The sequence below is a fragment of the Dipodomys merriami genome, unplaced genomic scaffold, assembly GCF_024711535.1.
Source record: "Dipodomys merriami isolate MVZ:Mamm:240054 unplaced genomic scaffold, mDipMer1.0.p SCAF_2, whole genome shotgun sequence".
Taxonomy (NCBI): Eukaryota; Metazoa; Chordata; class Mammalia; order Rodentia; family Heteromyidae; genus Dipodomys; species Dipodomys merriami.
Window position 1 is genome coordinate 93,283,307 of NW_027203381.1, and position 23,355 is coordinate 93,306,661.

Below are 23,355 nucleotides of genomic sequence, written 5' to 3' on the forward strand. Positions count from 1 at the left end.
CTGTTTCAACATTTGAGGTGCAATAATTATTTCATAGGAAATACAATGTAAAATTATACTTACTAAAACAGTATTTTCAAAGTGTCAACATTTGAAGTTTGCAAAATAATAGGAGCTGTTAACATTCTTACCCTTAACATGTTTACTTTCAGATGGAAGAAAACAGGGTGAGGGAGAAAGGGGAATAGCGACAGAGTAGTGAGACATTGTCTGAACTTCTGGTTCCATGTTGGCTTGATCTGACATTTTGTGGATAGACATGTGGGCCAACAGTTTGATTTTCCCCTGAGGCTTATATATTTAAAATTTCAGACTAGTAATCAACAGAGAATGGCTTAATATAGTTAGCATTTATTAACTATGAAGATCACATGTATTGATCATTTTTCTATATGTGGGGAATGAGACTTGGACCAAAAAAATTGAATTATACAGCATGAATCATCCTCACTCATGGAAAAAATAATTGAAGTATATTATTTGCACCTTATATAAATTTCAATATTTTACTATTTAAAACAAAATGTATTTAATGTATAAAAAAGCTTCAAGGACCAGTTCTGTATTCCAATCTGTAAAAATATTTTCATTATGTTTATTATAAAAATATAAATGCTTCCACTACAAATCACTTTACATTAGTAAGAGGCCATCTACATTGTACAACATAAACTAAATGAATGATGTTTTGAAAACTCAAGCTCATACTGAACATATATTGCCAATCATATCACATTTGTACATGGCTTAATAGGTATTTAATACAGCATAAATTGGGTGTGTTATCAGAAATAAATAATATGTATAAATCAGGTTTAAGATACAAACAGATTATATGGTACATATATTTAGAAGGAGTTGTAAAACTTTGTTTATTGAACATCAATGCAGTTTCTGTACAAAGAGATGGCCACAAGCTAGATATTCTAGTACCTCTACTCCACAGTTAGGAATCGTACACTGTTATGTTTACATATATACAGGGTAAGAATCATGTAAAGTAACTCTAAAAGAGGTCAGGTAGAAAAATATTGAAAAAAAGAGCAATTATACTGTGTGTACAGCCTCCACTTTCCAACAACAACAACAACAAAGAACAGCCAAAATGAGTGAAATAGATTTGACAATCTTAACCTTTACTGGTTATGAAATTTATGATTCTGTTGAGCATACCCAGACAAGTATTTAAGAAATTAACTGCCAGTCTGGGGTGGGGAAGAATGAGATAAAAAATAAAGCTGAATCTCCATTTAACGTTTCAAAACAGAAAATATTTCACTACAAGATTTTCTAGTGATTTCTAGTATGAATACATGAAGTTTGTGATTAATTTCATAATCCCTTATGGCTTTAAAAAAGCTTAATTTTACTAGTATGATTTGACTCTAGGAAGTGTCCAGATTTGGGAAACATTCTTATGTCTGAAAGAATACAACCATATCATCTTATACTAACCCTATAATAGGTTAGCACTTGTGAGTTTTGACCTGTGACTGGGAGCTGTATTTCGTTACTGACCATTTTTGTGCATGAATATAAATGTTGCAGCATTATATTATCCAGAAATATGCATTTAATGGCATGCATATTTTATATCCATGACATGATCACATCAGGATGAAGATTATCTGTGTTGCTTCAGAATGTATTAACAGTTACATCTCCACCAGGTGCATTGTTTGAAGTATTAATGAACATGCCCAGCGTTGTCCTTTATATGTTGGCAAGTCTAAATCCCTGCAATAAGACAAATTTCCAATGTCTACACATTTTGAGTCATTTGCTAATTGAGTAGCTATTGCAAACATGGTATGCTCACTAAACACAATGAATTCCAAGGCTTATACACCAGATAATATACTGTACACCAAAATTACAATAGTTGTGTTGATGTGGAAGACTCCTGTGGACAATGATACCTGATATTGGTGATCAAGATGTTTAATTAATTGACATAAACTTCAGTGTTGTGGATGAGTGATTTAGCTTTCATCATTACCCATAAACAATTCAGCAATTTAAATCAAAGCTATTAGGTGACTTTTCAAAGTCAGTAAGTTATATTTGACTCATGCATTGACCTATCTGCTGTTCAGTTAATGCAACATCCTATGGAACATATCAATTCTTTCCAGTGTAACTATTTTAGGAGCTCTAATGCAGTTGCCATATCACTGGTTAAAAATCCATCATGTACAAATGAGGATATTACACTCTTTAGGAACATATAGTTTGTAGGACATGCAGAGACAAACATAAATGAGATAATTTAGACTGGGAGAGTTTGTTGCCATATGAATAGGAAAAATATGTCATGTTTTAATGACATAATAGTAAATGATTCACTAAAATCTAGAAGGAAACATCATTCTGTGTGTCTTATTAATGTTTCCTACTGCTGAACTTGAGAAAGCATTTGGCACTTGGCTGTTAACTCCAAATTAAATCAACAAGGCATAAATATAAAACAATAAAAATTCAAAAGGAAATAAATACATAACTTTTTTTCAAAAATTAAAACACATTTTACATGATACACTTAAAGAAGCTAACAATTTTAAGATGTGTAGTACTCAACCAACTACAAACTTTATCTCTATATGCTTTAAACATAGATTAAAAAATAAGACTAATACAATGAAAAGGTAGTAAATATGGCCAGATAGTTTGAGGTATAAAGTCCTCTATTTTGCTCACTTTTAAAGAAACAAAATACCTGTTACAGATTTCTTTTGCGTATAAAAATATCACAAGTCTTTTAATTTGTGGTTATCCTGAACACGCTATTATGTCCATTTTGTTTTCTTGTTTTGCTTCTATGATCCTCTCTGATCAATGGCTCGATGCTAGTTCTTCACCATTTTGAGTTGAAAAACTTTAATTTAATTCATCAACTAATACATTTTTAAAGCAATTACAAAATGAAATACACCCACCCACCCACTCATCCACTAAATAACAGGGGAAAATAAAGAGTTTTTCAATTTCACGTTAAGGCATTTGTACTCATAGCTGAGTGTCTTATTGGACTTGGAACTTCCACTGGTCTTTCCCAAATCTCATTAGCCCATTAAAGGATGCACCATCATCCATAGCCACCGCTTCCTCCAGTACTTTACACTGGAACTGGACCATTCTTGGATTGTGTTTCTAGAGCTTTAATGCTACTGATGACCTTCTTCTGTGGCCCAACAACAGTAACACCAACCTTCTTCATGTCACTGTAAGAATGAGAACATACAATGAGAATCATGCTTTCATAGGTAGTGTACATGCAAAATATTTTTAATTAGTAACACATGACTAGGTGCTTTGCACCTAAGTTATTGATTTTTTTATTGTCAAGGTGATGTACAGAGGGGTTACTATTATATACATAAGGTAGTGAGTACATTTCTTGTCAAACTTCTTACCCTTTTCCTCATTTTCACCCACTTTCCCTCCTTTCCAATAACCCCAAGTTGTACGGTTCATTTCCAGCATGGTGTCTTGTGAGTATCGTTGCTGTATTGGTTCACCCTTTGTACTTTGTCTCACCATTTTGTTGTTCCCCTTCTCTTCCCTAATTCAGATAAATGTATATACAATACCCAGGTATTGATTTTTGGTAAAAAGTCAAAATCAGTGACAACAGGGAATAAACCATAGAGAAAAAACATACAAAAGAAAAAAGAAATCACATAGTACATTAAAAACAACAACAAAGAAAAACCTCTAAACCTCTTGTTTCCATTATCTTAGAGTTCATTTCACTTTGCATCATCTTACATGGTTATATGTACATAAATATTGAACTATTATGATCTTCTGCTAGGACTATCCTAGACATATACTAATTATTACAAATGAGGGAAATCATGTGATCTATGTTTTTTGGGCCTGGCTTACATCAATTAATATAATTTTTCCAAGTCTTTCCACTTCTTTACAAATGGGGCAATGTCATTCTTTCTGATGGAAGCATATAAAGTTAGAGATAAGAGAAGTTTCTGATCTTTGAACCATTCACATGTTTTATATGCTGGTCTCTCTATGTCTTGTGGGAGAATATGATAGTGTAGTGGATTAATATCATCTTCCCCAAACTTTAAAACATAACCTCATTTGGAATTGGATCCATTTTTATCTAATTACTTTAAGATCCTAAATCACATGGTAGCTCCCTTATAGGAAACAGCAAAGACCACACAGTAACACAGACAAGATTTATGTAAGATGTGCAGTATAATTGCCATAACTATCAGTATTTACTAAGAGCTAGAAGAGGTAAGAAAACTTTCTTAACTCTTTACTAGCAAGAAATGTATGTACCCTTGCCAACCTATTGATATCAAATCTCTGCCTCCAGAACTGGTAAGAATAAACCTCCAATATTTAAACTAATATATTTGTGATAATTTGTAATAGTGGTCTGATCCATTTTTTTAGTTCTTAGCTAAATGAACATAGACAGGCACACATTTTTTTGTGGGACTTTATTAAATCAGGAATAGCTTGTGGACTGTTTTGACTAAAAAAGTTTGGAAGTAAAAGGTGGTATTATATTGCTTTTCTTTTTATTTTCAGGTATTAAGCAGTTAAAGGGTTCAACTTCTTATTTCTTGAAACATCTCTGATGATACATTTCTGTTGGTCCAAAGAATATAGCTTGAGAGATGCCTGGTATAAAACTTGTCTATAGCCTAGCTCAGACCAGATGGGCAGTCATCTGCATAAGCCAGACATTGAAATGAAAGCAGTTCCATCTCTCCAGAACAGATTAGGCCATTTGTTCTCTGAAAGCTTCCATAATATTAACACTGGTCAATACAGACTCACCTACTGAACTCTGCTAAATGGCCCACAGAATTAGATAGTATAATGAAATTGCTGTTTTCATCAGATTTTAAATTTGTGCAACCACAGAGAAGAGGAACAATATCTTTAAAGTAAAAAATACTTTCAAAATAGAAAATAATTGGTGAGGACATATCTCTATTAATTAAAAAGTAGTATAAACTCAGTCATTAGGCATGAAAATGCAGATTATTCAAATATAGGCAATATTTTTTAAGGTGAAAGACTTAACCAAACGTGTGTATTATAAATTGCACATTCTTGTTTCATGTTACATCTTCACATGATCACCTCTTTTTGGGTCTTTACACAAGTTTGTTTCTATATTACCAACAACTTCCTGAGTAATATTGTAAACTCTTTTTATGCTTCCTTTTTCCTGCACTTGGCATTTTCCTTTTCTGTCCTTAAGCAAGGTATTACTTTCTAATTTATTTTCTTTATTCTCTACTTTGTCAAATGACAAGTTAAACAACCACATGAAAAGTGATTCTTGTTAAATTTTGAGCTCCACTAAGCAATAGTACCATGAACAATAGCTTACATTCAACAGACCTCAATTCTTAGTTACTAAGAAGATAAATGTACAAAAGAGCAAAGCACCATTTGGCAAAAGGGAATTCGAGCAAATTGAGAATTTAAGAACAAAGAGCACATATGTGCATGCATGCATGCGTGCGCGCGCACGCGCGTGTGTGTGTTTGTGTGTGTGTGTGTGTGTGTGTGTGTGTGTGTGTGTGTGCGTGTGTGTGATAACCCACTCAACAAACATACCCATGGAATGATTCTTTAGTACTACAAGTAAAGAAAAGAAACACTGGGAGTTCAATTACATCAAAATGGATGATTTGAGCTCCTAGTCGGTTCCAAAGTAATGAAGGGGTGTAAAAAACAAACTATTTAAATATTTGAGAAACAATATACATGTTCCTTAACATCAGCTCAATAATATTAGCCAAGACTATTCAGCATCTCTGTCATCTGCATGGAGAATCAAATTCCTGATGATGTAGGATTTTCCTTGATGCTGATAACTTTTATAAAGAAACTTGGATTTTTTCCAAGGTCTTCTCTGACTGCATGCTTGAGCTTTCTTTCCTTTCCTAGGAAAAACTAGTAAAATGTACAGTGTACCAGCCTCACCACTTCTGAATCACTGCGGATTTTGAAAGCCTTCACTTACAGAAATGTATGCTACTCATGTTGATCTCTCAATTAGAAATGTTTGCATTGCAACATCATTTTTATGTCTGTCTTTAAATTGTAAAACTTATATTTCTTTTCCCATTCATTTCCCAAATATAGTAAGTCATTATAAAACTATGGCAAATTATTAGCTTGATATGTAAATTATTTACTTGAATGTACAACCAGAAAAAATAAAGTTATACAAAATGCAGGTATGTAAACTGATAGATTCTCTCCATTTTTATATTTTATTTCAATTCTATGTTGTGTTTTATGATATGGGATTTTATTTTGTCTTTTCCTTTTCCTCTTCTGTACAAATGGTTAAAAATGGTAGTCATAGAATGCAGAAAAATATTCCAAAGTTGTATGGTAATTTCCTGAGTTGTTTGAAAAATGTAAGTTCACTGTCTGATTGATGATCTTGATGCTTGGCTCTGACTTCCTTTTCTAAACTGAAGCATTCATCCTCAAGTGGAAGGAAAGTAAACATCAGAAACTCCAAGATCACATTCCAAGTTGTGACATACTTTAAAAATCTCTCAAATATACTGTTTAGAAAATCAGAATAAAGCTGTCTCACACCCTGAAAAAACAATAAGGAAACATATATATTTTTGTTTAATGGGGAGGCTTCATCATTTGAAAAATACAAAGGAATTATTCTTTGTATTTATCTCTTGCTTGTCTTTATGTACCCTTTACTCGCTGCTGCCCCCGATTTTTACCTAGCATTCTGTTACATTCAAAATAGGTCTATCCAACTGCCAGTCTCAAGAACACATACTGTGTGCTCATTTCATTTTGATTATCCTCCACAAAAGAGGGATAGAAAAGTTCAAGACTAAAGAGCAACTCCAGATAGAGTGTAGAGGTTAATGTGTTATCTGCTACCTTAGAGGCAAGGGTCAGGTGATGACACTTTGAAAATGGCATTTAAAGGTGCAAGATAATGGCATGTAACAATTAACCTACTTCATATTCATCCCACACATTTAATTTTCTCTTCAGCTTTCACAATCCCAGATACTATGCCCTTTCCATTTCTCTCTCCTTTCCTTACTAACCTTTCAAAATCCACCAGACAATACTATATTTATTGAAGAAAACTATGTATTTTCTGGGATTCATTTGAAATTTGGATGATTTGAGTAGCTTGTATTTCACCAACATTCTGAATTTACAAATAGACTAATTGATTAATTAATAGATTAATTAATGAGGGGAAAACTCTACTGGCTTTTATTGTAATGCAATAGTTTGAAAAGGAATAAAAGAAAAAATAGGTATCTATGTATTCTATAATAATCTCTAGAGTATTTGGTCAAGTGAATCATTTTGAATTGAGGGAGAATGCCAGAAAGAAAAGAGACTGGAATAAGTTCAAAGAATGTGTCTAAGAACAAAAAAAGAAAAAAAATGATACAAAATAGGTAGTTGTGGAGGTGGGAGGGAAGGGATAGTAGGGGGAAAACAAAGGAGGAGGCAACAATGCTCAATAGGAAATGTACTCATTACCTTGGTCATGTAACTGTAACCCCTCTGTACAGCATTTTTACAATAAAAACATACAACAAAAGAAATAGGTAGCTAAATATATTATAGAACTTGATGTGAAAATGCTACTTAATATATTAGCTTATTCAAAACATTTTTTTTTTTTGTTAGAAAAAATATTTTATTAAAATATGTTATCAAAAATTAGGCTGGGAATGTGGCTTAGTTTTTTTTTTTTTTTTTAAATTGTATTTTATTTTATTTGAGAACATACTGTACAGAGGGGCTACAATTACATGGGCAGGATAATGCATACATTTCTTACCAAGCATTGCAGCCTCCTCCTTTGTTTACCCTTCACTTCCCTTCCCTGCCTCCCCCCTCCCCCCACCCAATTTTACCCCCCTCCCCCCACCCAATTATACCCCCCTCCCCCCCCCCACACCGAAATTGTAAAGCTGGTTTTGACATGACATTTTGTACTTCTCATTGTTGCAACAGGTCCACCTGAATCCTTAAACGACTTGTTTGTCCCCATCTCCTCCACATGATATACTGACATCAAATATAGTGAAAGCGGGGGTTACACTGTGGGGGAGGGACATACAAAGCAACAAAGAAATAATCTTATAAATGCATTAGAAACACATGCATGAAAGAAACGAAAACATTAAAATACATATTTAAGGGTTCATTTTCCTAACATCACATTATCTGGCCTTTTCCGCTTGACTCATACCTATACTAGATATTGCAAATAAGGGAAACCATGGGACCTATGCTTCTTTGAGCCTGGCTTACTTCACTTAATATAATTTTTTCCAAACCTTTCCATTTCCTAACAAATGGGGAAATGTCATTCTTTCTGATGGAGGCATAGAATAACTTAACCAAAGAAGTGAAGGACCTCTATGATGAAAACTTTAAAATCTTGAAAAAGGAAATCAACACAGAACTTAAAAAATGGCAAAACCTCCCATGCTCCTGGATTGGCAAGATTAACATCGTGAAAATGGCAATACTTCCCAAGGCTATCTACAAATTCAACGCGATACCTATCAAAATTCCACCCTCATTCTTCAAGGAAATAGAGGAGGCAATCCAAAAATTCATATGGAACAATAAAAGACCCCGAATAGCAAAAACGCTCCTCAACGGAAAGAACACTGCTGGAGGAATATCAATACCAAATTTCAAACTCTACTATAAAGCCATAGTAATCAAAACAGCTTGGTATTGGCATAAGAACAGACCTCAGGACCAATGGAATAGAATTGAAAACCCAGAAATGAACCTACAGACCTATAGCCATCTAATCTTCGATAAGGAAGCTAAAACAATAGAATGGAAGAAAGACAGCCTCTTCAGTAAATGGTGCTGGCAAAATTGGTTAACTACATGTAGAAAACTAAAGCTAGATCCTTATATATCACCCTGCACCAGAATCAACTCCAAATGGATCAAAGACCTTGAACTCAAAGCAGACACTCTGAAAATATTCAAAACATTTTATAAATCCTCAGCTTTGCATTACAAACTCAGGACATAAAGTGCAAGACACTGTGGTGTCCCAACTAAGGAAGTAATTTATTTCAAGGAGTTTTGAGGGAATAGATGCTAATCTTATAGTATATCTAAACTGAACAGAAAGAGAAGAAAGAACATTGTGAGCCATGGAATCCTGTGGTATGTAACACCATGCAGCCCAGTGTAAAAGACAAAGCTGAAAGAACCTGGTCTGTTAGGAAAAACTTGGATCTCACCTTGGATACATACTTGCAGATTGCACAAATGAAAGTAATAATGAAGTGAAATAGTCTGCTCAGCCAAAAGGAGGTTTGTGTTCAACACAAAGTTGCGAACACAAATATAATACTAACTTGGAAGTTAACAAATGTTGTCATTTCACCTTTTTCGAGCAGCTTTCTTGCCACATCTACAGATGACTGTATTTAAATTATACACTTGCAGTTCATTTTATGAACAGTGCGATGTATCATCCATGTCAATGTAGTGTTTTTCTATTTAATAGCACTGAGTGTGGATATTTTACTGAGAATAAACATTTGCATAACTCTGCCTTTAAAAGTCTGGCAAGGGTGTGGGTATTTTCAAAGTCATGCTTATTCTTTGTTATGGTTTTGTGTTTTAAATCAAGTGTCTTGCCTATCACAACCCTATTTATATTACTGAAATAAGGATGTATAAAAATGTTTGAATTGATGAATATATCCTGTGACTGTGTCCAATCAACATAAACTTAATAAGTTAAAAATCTAGTCAATTAATGTTAACTCTTACTTTAAACAAGAAATCAGTGCATATTAAATAGACTATGGAACTTATTTTCTAAGTTCACCTCTTCAGCTGGCAATAAACTCTTCCTGAAGGTCCTTTTGTAGTTTAACATATTTTTGATTGGAAGTTATATCATGAATTAATAACTTTATAATTTAAAATATTTTAATTGTAATACATATATTAATTATACATTTTTAATTTTACATATTTATACTGAACACTCCTTTTTGATATCTGGTTTGTTTTTTTCTCTACAGAAATGAAATGGCTTTTTTTAATAACTCACAAGTGAAAAAATGCTTTACATATTCAATCATATTAATATAGTCAAATGTTAGTTGGAGGGCATAAGACTTAAAGGAAGTTAGAAGAAGTAATGGAACAAAGAGTAGAAGCAGAAAAACAAAGATGGTGCAGGCTGCAATATTCTGAACAACTTCTGTTGTATCCGTTCAGCACAAACACTGTTCTTTGGGAGAATTTTCCCTATTACTATCAGGAAAATGTCCTAGAACTAATGCCACCTCACTTTCTTTGAATAGAAGTGACAAATAATAACAAGTTTATATTTTTAGTGGTGCCAATCTAGAAGTGGAACTGAACCAGTCCTAGTTTCTCTTCTGGGGACTTAAAATTAAAAGTGGTGATCCCTGATCATCTGAGTGCAATTGTGCCTTAGAGTTGAGAAAAAGACAAATTTGGCCAGGCACATGGGAATACAGAAATGGTCATGCAGGAAGAATGAAGTCAATTGGGCCTCATTCCCAGATAGGTGATGTATGAGTTCAACTCCTTACTTTTCAGTTGCCAAAAAAGATATCTTGTGGATAGAGGCTAATTTCCATGACTAGTCACTTGATTCTTTATAAAATGCCCTTAAGTCTAGGGTCATTTCAAATAAACAGGATCCTGTTAACAAATGACCATTGTCTAAGAAATATAGCATAATATACTTGATTATTATTATATTTTACACATGAACCCATACATTATTGTTTTGATATATATTATCTAGCCCAACTGTCAACCTTTCAAGAAAAAAAATCACAAACATTTCTTATCTTTAGCCTTTACACATAACATGTTATATTTTACAGAAAAGACACAGGAACCATGACGTAAAATACTTATTTCGTAGGTGGGAAAGTAAGTTTTAGATTTTTTTCAACATGTTTCTCTGTATTCCAGATTATTTCACTCACATCTCAAATTTTGTATTTGCACAAGTGAAGCTTTTGTAAAAACGTAACAGAAAATAGCCAGGCACCAGTGGCTCATGCTTATAATCCTAGATGCTTGTAAGACAAAGTTTGTGAAGATTGTGGTTTGAAGCCATCATGGTGAGGGGAAGAGTTCATGTTAACCCCTCTCAATCAATAGTTGGGTGCTTCAGTGGTGTACACCTGTCATAAAAGCTATAGAGGAAATGTAAATAGAAGAATCATGGTCCGGGCTGGCTTAGGAAAAAAAAAACAAGACCCTATCTCAAAAATAGCTAGAGACATAGGTCAAATCTAAAACCTGAACTAAACCTGGTTTTGAAAAAAAAATCAAACATCAGGAATATATGCCATGTCTAATTATGTTTTAAAAACTGGGGCTTAGAGCCAGACACCGGTGCCTCATGCCTGTAATACTAGCTACTCAGGAGGCTGAGATCTGGGGATCATGATTCAAAGCCGGGCAGAAAAGTCCTTGGAAGTCTTATCTCTAACCGGAAGTGGCGCTGTGGCTCAAGTGGTAGAATGCTCGCCTTGAGCTGAAGAGCTGAGGGACAGAGATCAGGCCCAGAGTTCAAGCCCCGTGACCAACAAAAAAATAAAACTAACTAACTAACGAACTAACTAAATAATAAATAAATATATAAATAAATAAATAAATAATAAATAAATAAATAAATTGGGGCTTAGCATATGGGTGCCCATAAGGGTGTGCGCATTAGTGTATTTCAAAATATAGTGTCCGTAAAGACACCTGTTTGTAGGTTTTGTCATAAGAGAGTAAGACACCACAAAACAAACGAAGAAGATTTGGTTACTGAAATATCCAGGGTGAATTCATTCAGAAGTGTGATTGACACATAGAACACACTCATTAAACCAGCTAGGGCTTGCAGAGAGTTCATAATCTATCATTGCTTGCAATAGTATCTTGTTTTTTCTTACTCTGTGGAAATCTTGGCGATGGTGTCACAAGAGCTGTATTCCACGCCTGTGAAGATTTCTTTGCAGTGTGCCGTCCGAACACCATTGAGCCAATCACCTGTTGAGCGGAAGGTAGCGATATCGATGTTGCTTTGGTCCAGGAGAAGGTTTGATGGCCTGTGGGCAGAGAAAGCACAAAAAGGAGAGAGATCAGGAGTTAGCAGAGATGCCATGTATCACCTTGACCTGACATCAGTGAGACCTTCCAAAATCCACGTGGTGCTCATGTTTATTCCTAGAACTGATCTTCTAGGAAAACTTCATTTTTTTTAAGCCAACAATATGGAAGAAGATTACAATCACTTTGTCTGAGGGTTCCTTCTTCACTCTGAACTACTTTTAATGTTTTTGAAATTTTGTCAGTGTATAGCATAAATACACCCACACACTCTTTGTATAATGTGTTTAGTATCACTAAAGATGGTGGTAAGTTAAGGCATTGTTATAGAGGTATGGCACACCACATACTTTACTGTCTTATTAATGGGTTCAGTTTCAACTTTAAGTTCTATCCACGGGGTATTTGTTCATTGACACTGTTTAGATTGCTGTCTATAGACTACTGTGAACAATCTAAGCTACATTTATAGTAGGATTGTAAGCAGCACAGATGTAAATAGTGCTACACTTGTGATTAAACATAAGAATTGCAAAATAAATGCAAAAACTGTTGAATAATAAATTCTTGCATATTTGACACCAATGAGTGGTGAATCTCTCACATATGTAATTGTAGTTATTCAGCTCTGGATTGAAATTGTGATTTATATTGACAACACAATTCATCATTAACAAGAGGGACTCTAGGATTGTTTTATTTAATTACAGGCTCTATTTCAGATCTAGGAACACTCATGAGTCCTGTTTCATTAAAAGGAAAAAAATGATATAAAAGAAATGGAGGTTACTATCATTCTTCTTGAATAAAGAGTAGCTTATTAGTATACTAACTTTATGGTTTTTGTTTTTGTTTGTTTTGCTTCTGTTCTCAGTAACCTCTAACTTCTTTGACTGGAACTGGTTAATAACTGGACAAATATTCTTTGGAGAATTATTACTTAGCCCCTCTAAATAATGTAGTCTTCAATAGACACATTACATATAACACTGCATTTCTTCATTGTTTATTGACCAGTAAATAACCGTGACAAATATTTTTAAATTGTATATGACAAAAGTTTGTGAGAAAAATGAACTGAATCCTACAATTAGGACAATGTGATGTTAAACTCTTCACACACGTTTGTGCACACACACACATACACACACACACACACACACACACACACATTCACCTCATATTTTCCATGTCAACAGTAGCTGTAGCACAAACCCTAATGTCGACTCCTGGTTCAATGAATAGTAATACTTCTTTATTTATGGGTTTGTGGGTATAAAGAATCAAACCTCAGGACATTTATTCAGAATATTTATGAAGTGTGCTTAATAGCACAATGCAGAATATTCTTTTCTTAACTCCAAATAGTTTGTAGTTTTAAACTCAACGTGTTGGCCAGACATAACAAGAGTTTGGCAAAAATTAGTATATATAAATTGAAATAGAACAGGACGTGTGGATTAGGGATTAGAGTGACCCCAACTGAGTTCTTCTGTTTATTACTTGGATCAAAGTACAACCAAGACCAAGGAAAAAGAGGAAAAAAGAAGAAAGAAAGAAAACCTAATTTTGATGTCAGTGACCTCAGAATAACCAGTCCTGCAAAGTATCATTTTTCCACTTCCAGGATTTCTCTGGGGATTTCAAATAAAAATTGGTTCCTTTCCTCCTCTGAGAGGACATCTGGAGAGTTTATCAATGGATAGGAATTTGTCTCTTACTGCGAAGAGCCTCTGATGTCTCTTCATGCGCACCAAGGGAATCTGGGCTTTCTGAGCAGCTGCAGGCAGAGGCGTTTATTTTTTTGTTCAGCCCCAGCCCCAGACACTGGGTCTGAAGGGGAAATTTATAGGCTGGGTGATGTGCACCGTGAGCTCACACTTTTACTAGACAAATTAGATAGGTTTCAATCCGTGCAGCTGTAAATGATGTCCTACAGAGTTCCACCTGATCTTTTACAGCTTTTCATAAATCAGTGCCTACTGGCCACAGACCGCAGTCATTAAAAAGAAATCATGGAAATTACATGTTTGCTCAGGGGAAGCAAAAAATAACTTTCCTGCCTTGCTCTCTCCCTCCTTGTATTTGGGTGAATTATTCTTTTATGGACATTAAAGAGGTATACATATTTTTCTTCCTATCAATCTCATTCTTAGCCATAAATGGTTACAGACCAATTAGCACCAGGTACTGGGGTAACAAGTGTCAATTAACAATGCCAAGAATACCTTCTGAAAATGACCTTATTTTAACATTTAGACTCTGAATCATTAGGACTGAGGAATAGCCTTCCCTTTTGTAACTGTTCTTTATAAAGGACTTCATTTTCATGTATTAATGATTGATGCACATTTCCTGAATAAGTAGATGTCGCTGAATTCTAAAAGGAGAGATCAATAACACTGATCACTATAATTACTTTTTAATTTGTTGTAATTAGTTTCAGGGAATATATTAAATCTAGGCCACAAAAGGTAATGACATTTACTTTTATTTCTTGTCTGGGAATGCAATACAATATTTTTTGTAGTTTATTTTTAATTGCAAATGTTGACTACTCACTATATTGCATGACATAAATTTAATACTTGTCAATTTATTTATTTTAAAGTAAATTCATGTTGACTTTGACCTTGCATACAAGACTAAGTAAATTCAAGCTTTCATTAGTAACTAATGTCATTTTGAATCAATGTTATTCTCACCAGGAAACTAGTACAAAAGTGACACACTAAAGAAATAAAGTCATCATGTTTATTTCAGTTTTCTTTATTTCTTCAAAAATAAAAAAAGTAAATGAAGTAAAAATCACTTTGATTTTAATATATGGTTTAAATAGAAGAAATCTCCTGGATACTTAGCATGTTTGCTTCCCTAAAAAACATCATGCATTATATTTGTTCAGTGAGTAAATCACCCTGTCCGTTTCAGATTTTGAGGTCAAAGTCATTTTGAGAAATAAGTAGATTGCTTTATGGTCCTCAGATTTATCATAAAGGATAAAATATTTGTCTAAATAACTCTTTCTGAAATGATTTATATTACATACTCTTGGAGATTCAAAGATCTTAAGCCAACGTTTTTAATTGCTATTAGCAGGAGAAATTATGGGGTTATTTGTATTTTTTCCTATCTATGTTTCTGATTATTAAAAATCTTTTAAAAGTTAGAAGTAGTCAATGCAGTGGAAAATATATATACAAAACATTTTAATTCACCATGTGTAATGACCTCTGCAAATCATCATATTAAGTATACCATTAAAGTCTTTATCACAAAATAGATAGCTTGCACTAAAGAATTTCAGTCTGAAGATTTTGAATGTATTATTTACCTTTGGTGCCAAGAATGTGGATCCCATGAATTTATAGTATTATTGATAAATTCTTAGATGGTATAGATTCTGTGGATTAAGAACCATTTATTCACTTACTTTATTTTATGTATATACTGGAATTTAACTATACTCAAATTCATATCTTATCTAAATTTATAAACATGTATGTATAAATACCTATAACAATAGTCTTTTTTCATTACTTTTTATTTTTATATTAACTCTAATCATAAGCATAATTGAATATCTCTTTTAAAAATTCTAATATTGTAACAATACTATCTCAAAAGTTTTCTTTAATACAAATCTGGCATATTTCTTCCATATATCAAACAAAATGTATTTCAAAATAGGCTAAAATTGCTATTGTAAGGCAACTTCTACCTGCTTTAAAGTGAAATTTAGGTATCATATGTATAATAAATTTCATGGTTTCAATCTTTTATTCTCCATGCAGCAACATATTGCTCATTTGCACTGTTGTGTGCTCATCATTCCCATCACTTAGAACAGTATTTGTCTACATTTCAAAGATGAAAATCTGTGCCAGTTACTGAGGCATGCCCCATGTTCCTAGTATCCAAAATTCTACTTTTATTTCTATCAGTCTCTTCTTTGGATCTGTAGTAGGAATCCCACAAATGTATCTTTTTTTTGGTAACTCACTTATTTGCTTAGCAGCTTTTTCTATCAGTAACATCTTTTTTAAATTTTATTTTATTCTCAAGGTGATGTGCAGAGAGGTAACAGTTACATAAGCAATGTAGTTAGTACATTTCTTGTCAGTAAAAGTTCTTAAAAAATCTCTAATTTTTAAAATGAAAGGGACGCTTTTTACCCCCATTATATGTGTACATTATAATCACATATATCTTTTTTCCCTTGCTTTCTCAAAAGCAAGATTTTATAATCTCTTTCCTTTTCATCCTCCAGAAATAAATCGACCACTTAAAATGTCCTATCACTCCAAAAAAAAATCAAAACATTTCAAAACAGTTCTGTGGAAAGGATTTAATGCACTCTCCAATGCTTCATTTAAAAGCTTCCTTTTCCTTCATTTTTTTTCTTAGCTCCTAATAGCTTTTAATAATGAAGTTTATTTTAATCCCTTTTCGAAAGTTTTCTTTCTTTCTTTTTTTTATGCAATGGATTAAGAGTCTTTACATTTTCTACTCTGTTTCCAAAGTTCTAAATTGCGATGTTGCTTTCTAGATTGGAGTTAGTGAGTGGGTTGATGTTTTCAGATATAAACAACGTTTGTTTCTTTACAGGGCTCCCATCCACTGGCACTGATTGAGTTCATAGCTGCCTTACAAGGAGCCTCTAATCCTCAGTGGGGATATATACATACATACATACATACATATATATATATATATATATATATATATACATAATAGAGACTTTCCATCACTCTAGTTATGCCTTTTGCACTTTTGGGAATTTCAGTTTTTGGCCTGGACTAAGTGATTGAGAACTTTTAAGGCTTCAGTGAGACCCTTGGACTTCAAGACAGGACAAATATAGCAAGAAGTGGCTCAAATTTAGTCTTAAAGTTGAGGATGACAACCTATCTGAAAAACCATGCTCCATGATTTATAATAATTGCTCCTGGTAATCCACCATATATAAGGACCTTAATAGAAAAAATTAGAAAAGTAAAAAAGTTTATAGTTCCAAAATGGGATCAAATCAAATGTGGCAACATGTACATAGCTTTCTTTTCTCCCCATACATAACCTTCAGATTCTTTTTTTTTGTTCTTGTTGGTCATGAGGCTTGAACTCATGGCCTGGGTACTGTCCCTGAGCCCTTTTGGTCAAGACTAGCTCTCTACCAGTTTGAGCCACACCACCACTTCTAGTTTTCTGGTGGTTAATTGGAGATAAGTGTCTCACAGACTTTCCTGATGGACTGGCTTTAAATCACAATCCTCAGATCTCAGCCTCCGGAGCAGCTAGGATTATAGGCATGAGACACCAGCTCCTGGCTTAAACTTCAGATTCTTATGAACTTAGTTTTATTGTGTCCAGGTGTTCACCTGTCTCACAGATCTATCTCCCTCTACCTTTCATACTTTTAACATAGAGCATGTTGGTCTCACAGTTCTACACATAAAAAACATAGAAATACATGTCTATACAGCATCTTACAATGCGTATCTTATTAGTCATGATAGCTCAAAATATTTATTTAACTTTATTTGCACACTTTTTTTTTTTCCTCTGCTATCACTCAGGTTTTTTCTTATACTATTGAAATCATCACTTTTTTTGTGTGTGTTCTCAGGATTGAACTCAAGGCTGCTTGCTTTCTAGGAAAGAGGCATGTACTTTACCATTTGAGCCATGCCCCAGACGTTTTGCTTTCAATTTCTTTTAATTCATTTGTTGGTTTGTTTTTTCTTAGGGTCTGTGCTTTTGCCGGGGTGGCTCTTGGAATGCCATCCTCCTACCTCTGCTTCACATGTAGCTGAAATGACAAGACTGGTCTGTCCCATTAGGTCCCATCTTAATTAATTAATTTTAATGGGACAGGGGAATTGAGCTCAGGCCTTGCATTTTTGCTAACGAGGCACTTAACATTTAGCCATACCTCAAACCCTGTTATTTTGATAGTTACTTGTAGGGAATTCTGAGGATGAGCTGTGAGACCAGGAAAACCTTAAGAGTTTGGAATGCCACTTCATCAGTCCTGAGAAGGCTGAGAACTGGACCTGGAAAGGTCAAAACACACAAGGTAAAATAAATGTCTAACTTACTATTAACTGGACTCCATGACATCTGAGGCACAGTTGACTGGATCTTACAATGTTTAAGTTGGAGTTGTTTGGACCCTATGAAGCTTGAGACATTGGGAATACAATAAATGTTTTATGTTATGGTTGAGGGTTTTGAAAATGTTCACAGCTTCCTTCTGCTCCAAGCAATAAGGGAGTCAATTCTTATTATGCACACAAACTATACCTCATGTTAATGACTGTAATCATAAGATAGATTGATACCTTGTGTTCTGCATGCACCTATAGCAACCTTCCCTGTACTGAACTAAATAAATAGGCTTACTTACAGGAGCTCAGGGTCTAAGACCTGGTGGCACTTGACCCCCTGGTCCCCATTTGCATTACTCTCTTTCTCTGTCTCTCTCTGATTTCATTGTTCTAGGTTGTAGGTAGCAACATTTATTTTTGAGATAGGACCTCACTTTATATGCAACCATACACAATCTGCCTAAGGTTTCCTGATCATAGTGAAGAAAGCAGGAATAAACCACTGTGCCCAGCTTTGACCTGAGGAGTAGGACTCATGATTTCTTCTGCCTGAACTTAAACTTGAACCACAAACATCCCAATATTAGCCCGTCAATGAATGAGGATTACATGTATGAGCTGCCAATGCTCAGCCAGTCTATCTTCTCATTCTTCACTGTGGATATGTTTAGATCTATTCCTTCTCAAAGAAAGGACTAGTCCACTGGGACAATATTTTAGAACCTGGAATATTTTCCCATTTTCCTCATGGATATGTTTGCATTTCTAGAAATAACATTTAGTCTTGACCAGATCATCTCTAAGGATCTTTTCTCATAATTTCTTTTTAATAACTCCTAAATAGTATCAGAAATATACAATGCAATGTAATTTTGACATATCCAACGTGTTGGGGATTATTTTGTTCTGGAACAAAGTTCTCTTAACCTGTTAAAGTTTTATCTTGTTATTGTAAAATCTCATTCAGTTAAGTTTTCTTTCCCTTCTCATTACTGCTTAAAACAACTAAAAGAGTTTTTGTTCTGGCATGTTTTGGCATATCCTATCCATCTGGTTTTTCTTCTCTCCCACTTCAACCAGATACAGACACTTTCAGATTTTGAAGGAATAATTCTTTTTTTTTTCCAGTCATAGGACCGGAACTCAGGGCCTGGATGCTGTCCCTGAGCTCTTCAGCTCAAGGCTAGTGTTCTACCACTTGAGCCACAGTGCCACTTCTGGCTTTTTCTGCTTATGTGGTGCTGAGGATTGAACCCAGGGCCTCATGCATGCAAGGCAAGCTCTCTACCACTGAGCCACCTTCCCAGCTTGGAATAATTCTTTTATAAATTGTCACCACAAGTGAGACCAAGAGTGAAGAGATATACTAAAAAATAGCTGTCATAGTATTAAAATAAATTATTTTCCCTAAAGCAATTACTTTTAAAAATTACTTAGGCAATACAATAGGATAAATTAAAATTTTACCATAAAGGTAATTAGATCCAGGAAGACTCTGAAAACATTATTACTTTAAGAATAATGTTACTTTTCTAAAAAAAAAAAAAAAGAAAGAAACCATTTTGTGGTCCGTGAATACACATAATTCTCTATATTGATTGAAGTGTGTTAGAATCTTAAATTCTTGTTAACAGGTATAAATTAGTATTGGAAGAGTTTCCTGTCATGGGATTGAGGAATATATTTTTGCAGTTGAAATGACATAGAAAGGCATATGGGAAATTTTGCTTAGAAAAATATTTTAAGCTTCTACCACATTTTAGCAATTTCTTTAACAATTTATCTATTCAGTCCGAAACTGTTTTTTAAATAAATGTGATGCAAAAGGATAATTATTAGACCTTTCTGAAAATGTTTTTCTGTTCAGATGAATTTTACTAATGGTGTCAGAAAGTATTGATTCGTGTATTGAATATTTCATGCACATCTATTGACAATACAAGAGAAATGACGTTCTCAAAAGGCTTCCAGTTTTAGATGGGAATAGATACTTAAAAAGGATCAACATGCATGTGCACACCCACAAAAATCAGATTTAAAAAGGAATTAAAAAGATGCATGTGGCACTTTGTAGAAGAATGATGGTATCAAAATTTAAGTTTTGTTGACAGACAATACTTCAATTAATACATAATATAAAGGTAAATCCTAGGCAAGAGGACCCACAGGTTCCTCCACCTCTTGAAATCCTCTCTTTTCTGAAGTCACCAGAAGTGAACATAGGCTATTAGATTGTTTAAACGGAAGTAGTAATATTGACAGGTTAAAGTGGTCACTCTTCTCCTCATACAACCACTCCTTCTTCCACAAAGCAGTTATGTAAATCAAATCATTTCACTTTTGAGCTTCAAATGCTGTAATAGATTCCGCATGCACTCGAAAAAAAATAGCACAGTCTTCATGAGGGCCTGTGGAGCCTCAAATGCTCTGGTTTCTATTCTCCTCCTTAGTCTATAACTTGACTCTTGCTTTTTCTTTTACTTTTCCATCACATTGTCTCTGCCATGTCTTAAAGCACCCAAAACTGTTCTTATCTGAAGATATTTTCAGCATATTTACCTAGGTTAAGAACATTTTTTAATGTGTAAGGAGAGTTTTAAAACAGCTGTTTAATTATTATCCTTCAGGTCTTAGCTACCGGAGAACCTCCTCAACCAGTTATTTCTCATTTTATTTAAATTGTTTTGTCTTTAAAGAGCTGTGCAGAAGAGTTGCCATTCAGTTTACTGTTAATCAATTTCCATTCAAAAGGCTGGCATGTTTGCGATCAAATATATTGCAAGGGCATCACTGGAAAATCAAAGGGGGTTGAGTTCATTCAGTTGCAAAAATAAATGAGTAATTATCACCAACAATAGGAGAACTAGTTTTCTTTCAGAAGGAAAGTGTTTCCTGGAATCCTTAAGCGTTCATGTGACATGTTCATAAGAATGTCATAATGATACAATCATGTTATACATCATGATGTCATTATATAAGTATATATTTCTTCAGACTTCTGCATTTAGGGGAAGTAAGGCCAGTAGCACTTCACAGAAAATGTTTATGTTTTACCTAAAATGGATTGCTTTGTGACAAAATATATAGAATTTATTCAAGTAAGAATATAAACTAGACAAAAATCTCTATGTATAATAGAAAAAAAAATCAACCAAGAAAGCATAGTACTATTTGGATGCTAAAACACATTCTAACTACCATGATCAGTCATTAAAACTATCTTCATCCATAACATTGAAGTTAAATACTCCAGATCATAATGTATAACTTAGCTTTATCTTGATAATTCCATTTTATGTAAATGGTTTAAAGGTATATTGATGATATAAAAAGAATTGAAAAGTTGCTTTGCCTCACTATGATGATACTGAGTGAAGATCAAAAGAAATAGCTTCAAGGTGTAAAATGAGGACCATATGGTCCTGGCAAGGACAGCTTTGTTACCCTGTTAGTTGTTAAACTGTCAAGTGGACTTCCAAAAGAGTCTGCATTGTCTCTCCCTGTGAAGTTTAGGACAGAGACTCCTCCTGATGGGATAACTTATGGAATGCTTTATCTACAGTTCTATCACTACATTCTGTCTTACTGACCTATAAATATTATATTCAACGAATAAACTATTATAGTCACATTCTGATACTTGGTTGAGATTCTGCTTAATCATTTTATGCAAATGCAAAAGCTGGATGATAGATGCTCCTGTATTCTACTAAAAGTAGCCTATACATGAATCTTAATACTGGAACTATGAAACTCATAGAAGAAAATATATAGAAAAAGCACTATAATATTAGTCTTGGTAATAATATTTTGGGGGTATGGCCACAAATAGGTGGGATTCCAACAAACTAAAGAGTTCTGTAGAGCAGAAAAAAATGAGAAAGCAATCAACATGATGGAGAAATATTTACAAAATATAATGGTTATGTGCATAATATGTATTATTCATATAATTTAAAGGCAAAAAACAAACACCTCCCATAAAAGTAACTTGATTATAAACTTGGACCTATATGAATATTTTGCCAAAGGAGACACACAGTTGGCTACCAAATACATAAAAGTTTGCATAACATCACAAATCACCAAGAATATGGAAACCAAAACCATGTTCCACCCAGTGTGGGTGACATTATATTATAAAAAAGAAACAGATAATAAGAAGTAATGAGGATGTAGATATGGTTGGAGTAATGTGAGTTCATAGATACATTATTGAGAATAAAAAGTAGACATACTATATGATTCAGTGATACCAATGATGGATATCCAAAAGAAATAAATCAGTAAATAAGGAAAGAGGTAACACTGTTCCAAAAGAAATGTACTCATTACCTGACTTACATAACTGTAACCCCTCTGTATGTCACCTTTACAATAAAAATTAAATTTTAAATTCTAAATTCAAATTTAAAATTAAAAGATAGTTTCAAAATATCTCTGTATCTATGCATTCATGGTAGCATTATTCATAATGATCAAAAGATGAAATGACCTGAATATCATCAATATATAAATGGATGAAGAAAATGTGATATATTTCATCATGTCCTTATCAAATATTATATGTGATGTGTATATATGTATATATATTCAAACATTTATATTTATTGTCATATACATATATGCATTTATATTATATATAATGTATGTATGACAACTCAGATAAATTGTGACAACATTATATAAAGTGAAATAAGCCAGATAGAAACAACTGCTGTATGAACTCGTTTACACATGGAATTTTAAAAAAATCTAACATAGTAACAGACAGAAGAGCAGCATTTGCTAGTTTTTCCTAATAAAGTGTTGAAAGTTGGAAGCTATTAGACAAGGACTCTTCCTTCCCGCCATCTCCCTCTCTCTTCTCTCCTCTCCCCTCTCCTCCTCTCTGCCCTCTTCCCCCTTTCCTCTCCCCTTTCCCTCTCTTTCCTTCTCTATTAAATAGAAGATGTAAAGAAGCTATATGCTCAGATTTCTTACTTCCCAGACTTAAAGCTGCATATAGAGACATTTCCAGACAGTGAAAACGGTTTTTAAAAAAATCTCAGAATTTTCATGATTATTAACGATAGGTCTGAGAATCTTTCCCAAAGAACAGAAA

The 23,355-nt window shown here is 33.8% G+C and overlaps 1 protein-coding gene across 2 annotated transcripts in view; it reads right to left on the minus strand.

Annotated features, from left to right (window-relative positions):
• Positions 1-415: 415 nt before the first annotated feature.
• Epha3 (EPH receptor A3) overlaps positions 416-23,355 on the minus strand; it is a 321,384-nt gene continuing 298,444 nt past the window's right edge. For both annotated transcript variants that reach the window (XM_070030435.1, XM_070030434.1), the window contains exons 16-17: positions 11,988-12,143; positions 416-3,221 (exon numbers count right to left, since the gene is read on the minus strand). In XM_070030435.1, the coding sequence (XP_069886536.1) occupies positions 3,116-3,221; positions 11,988-12,143 (262 nt within the window). In that variant the 3' untranslated portion in view covers positions 416-3,115. The remainder of the gene's footprint in view (positions 3,222-11,987; positions 12,144-23,355) is intronic.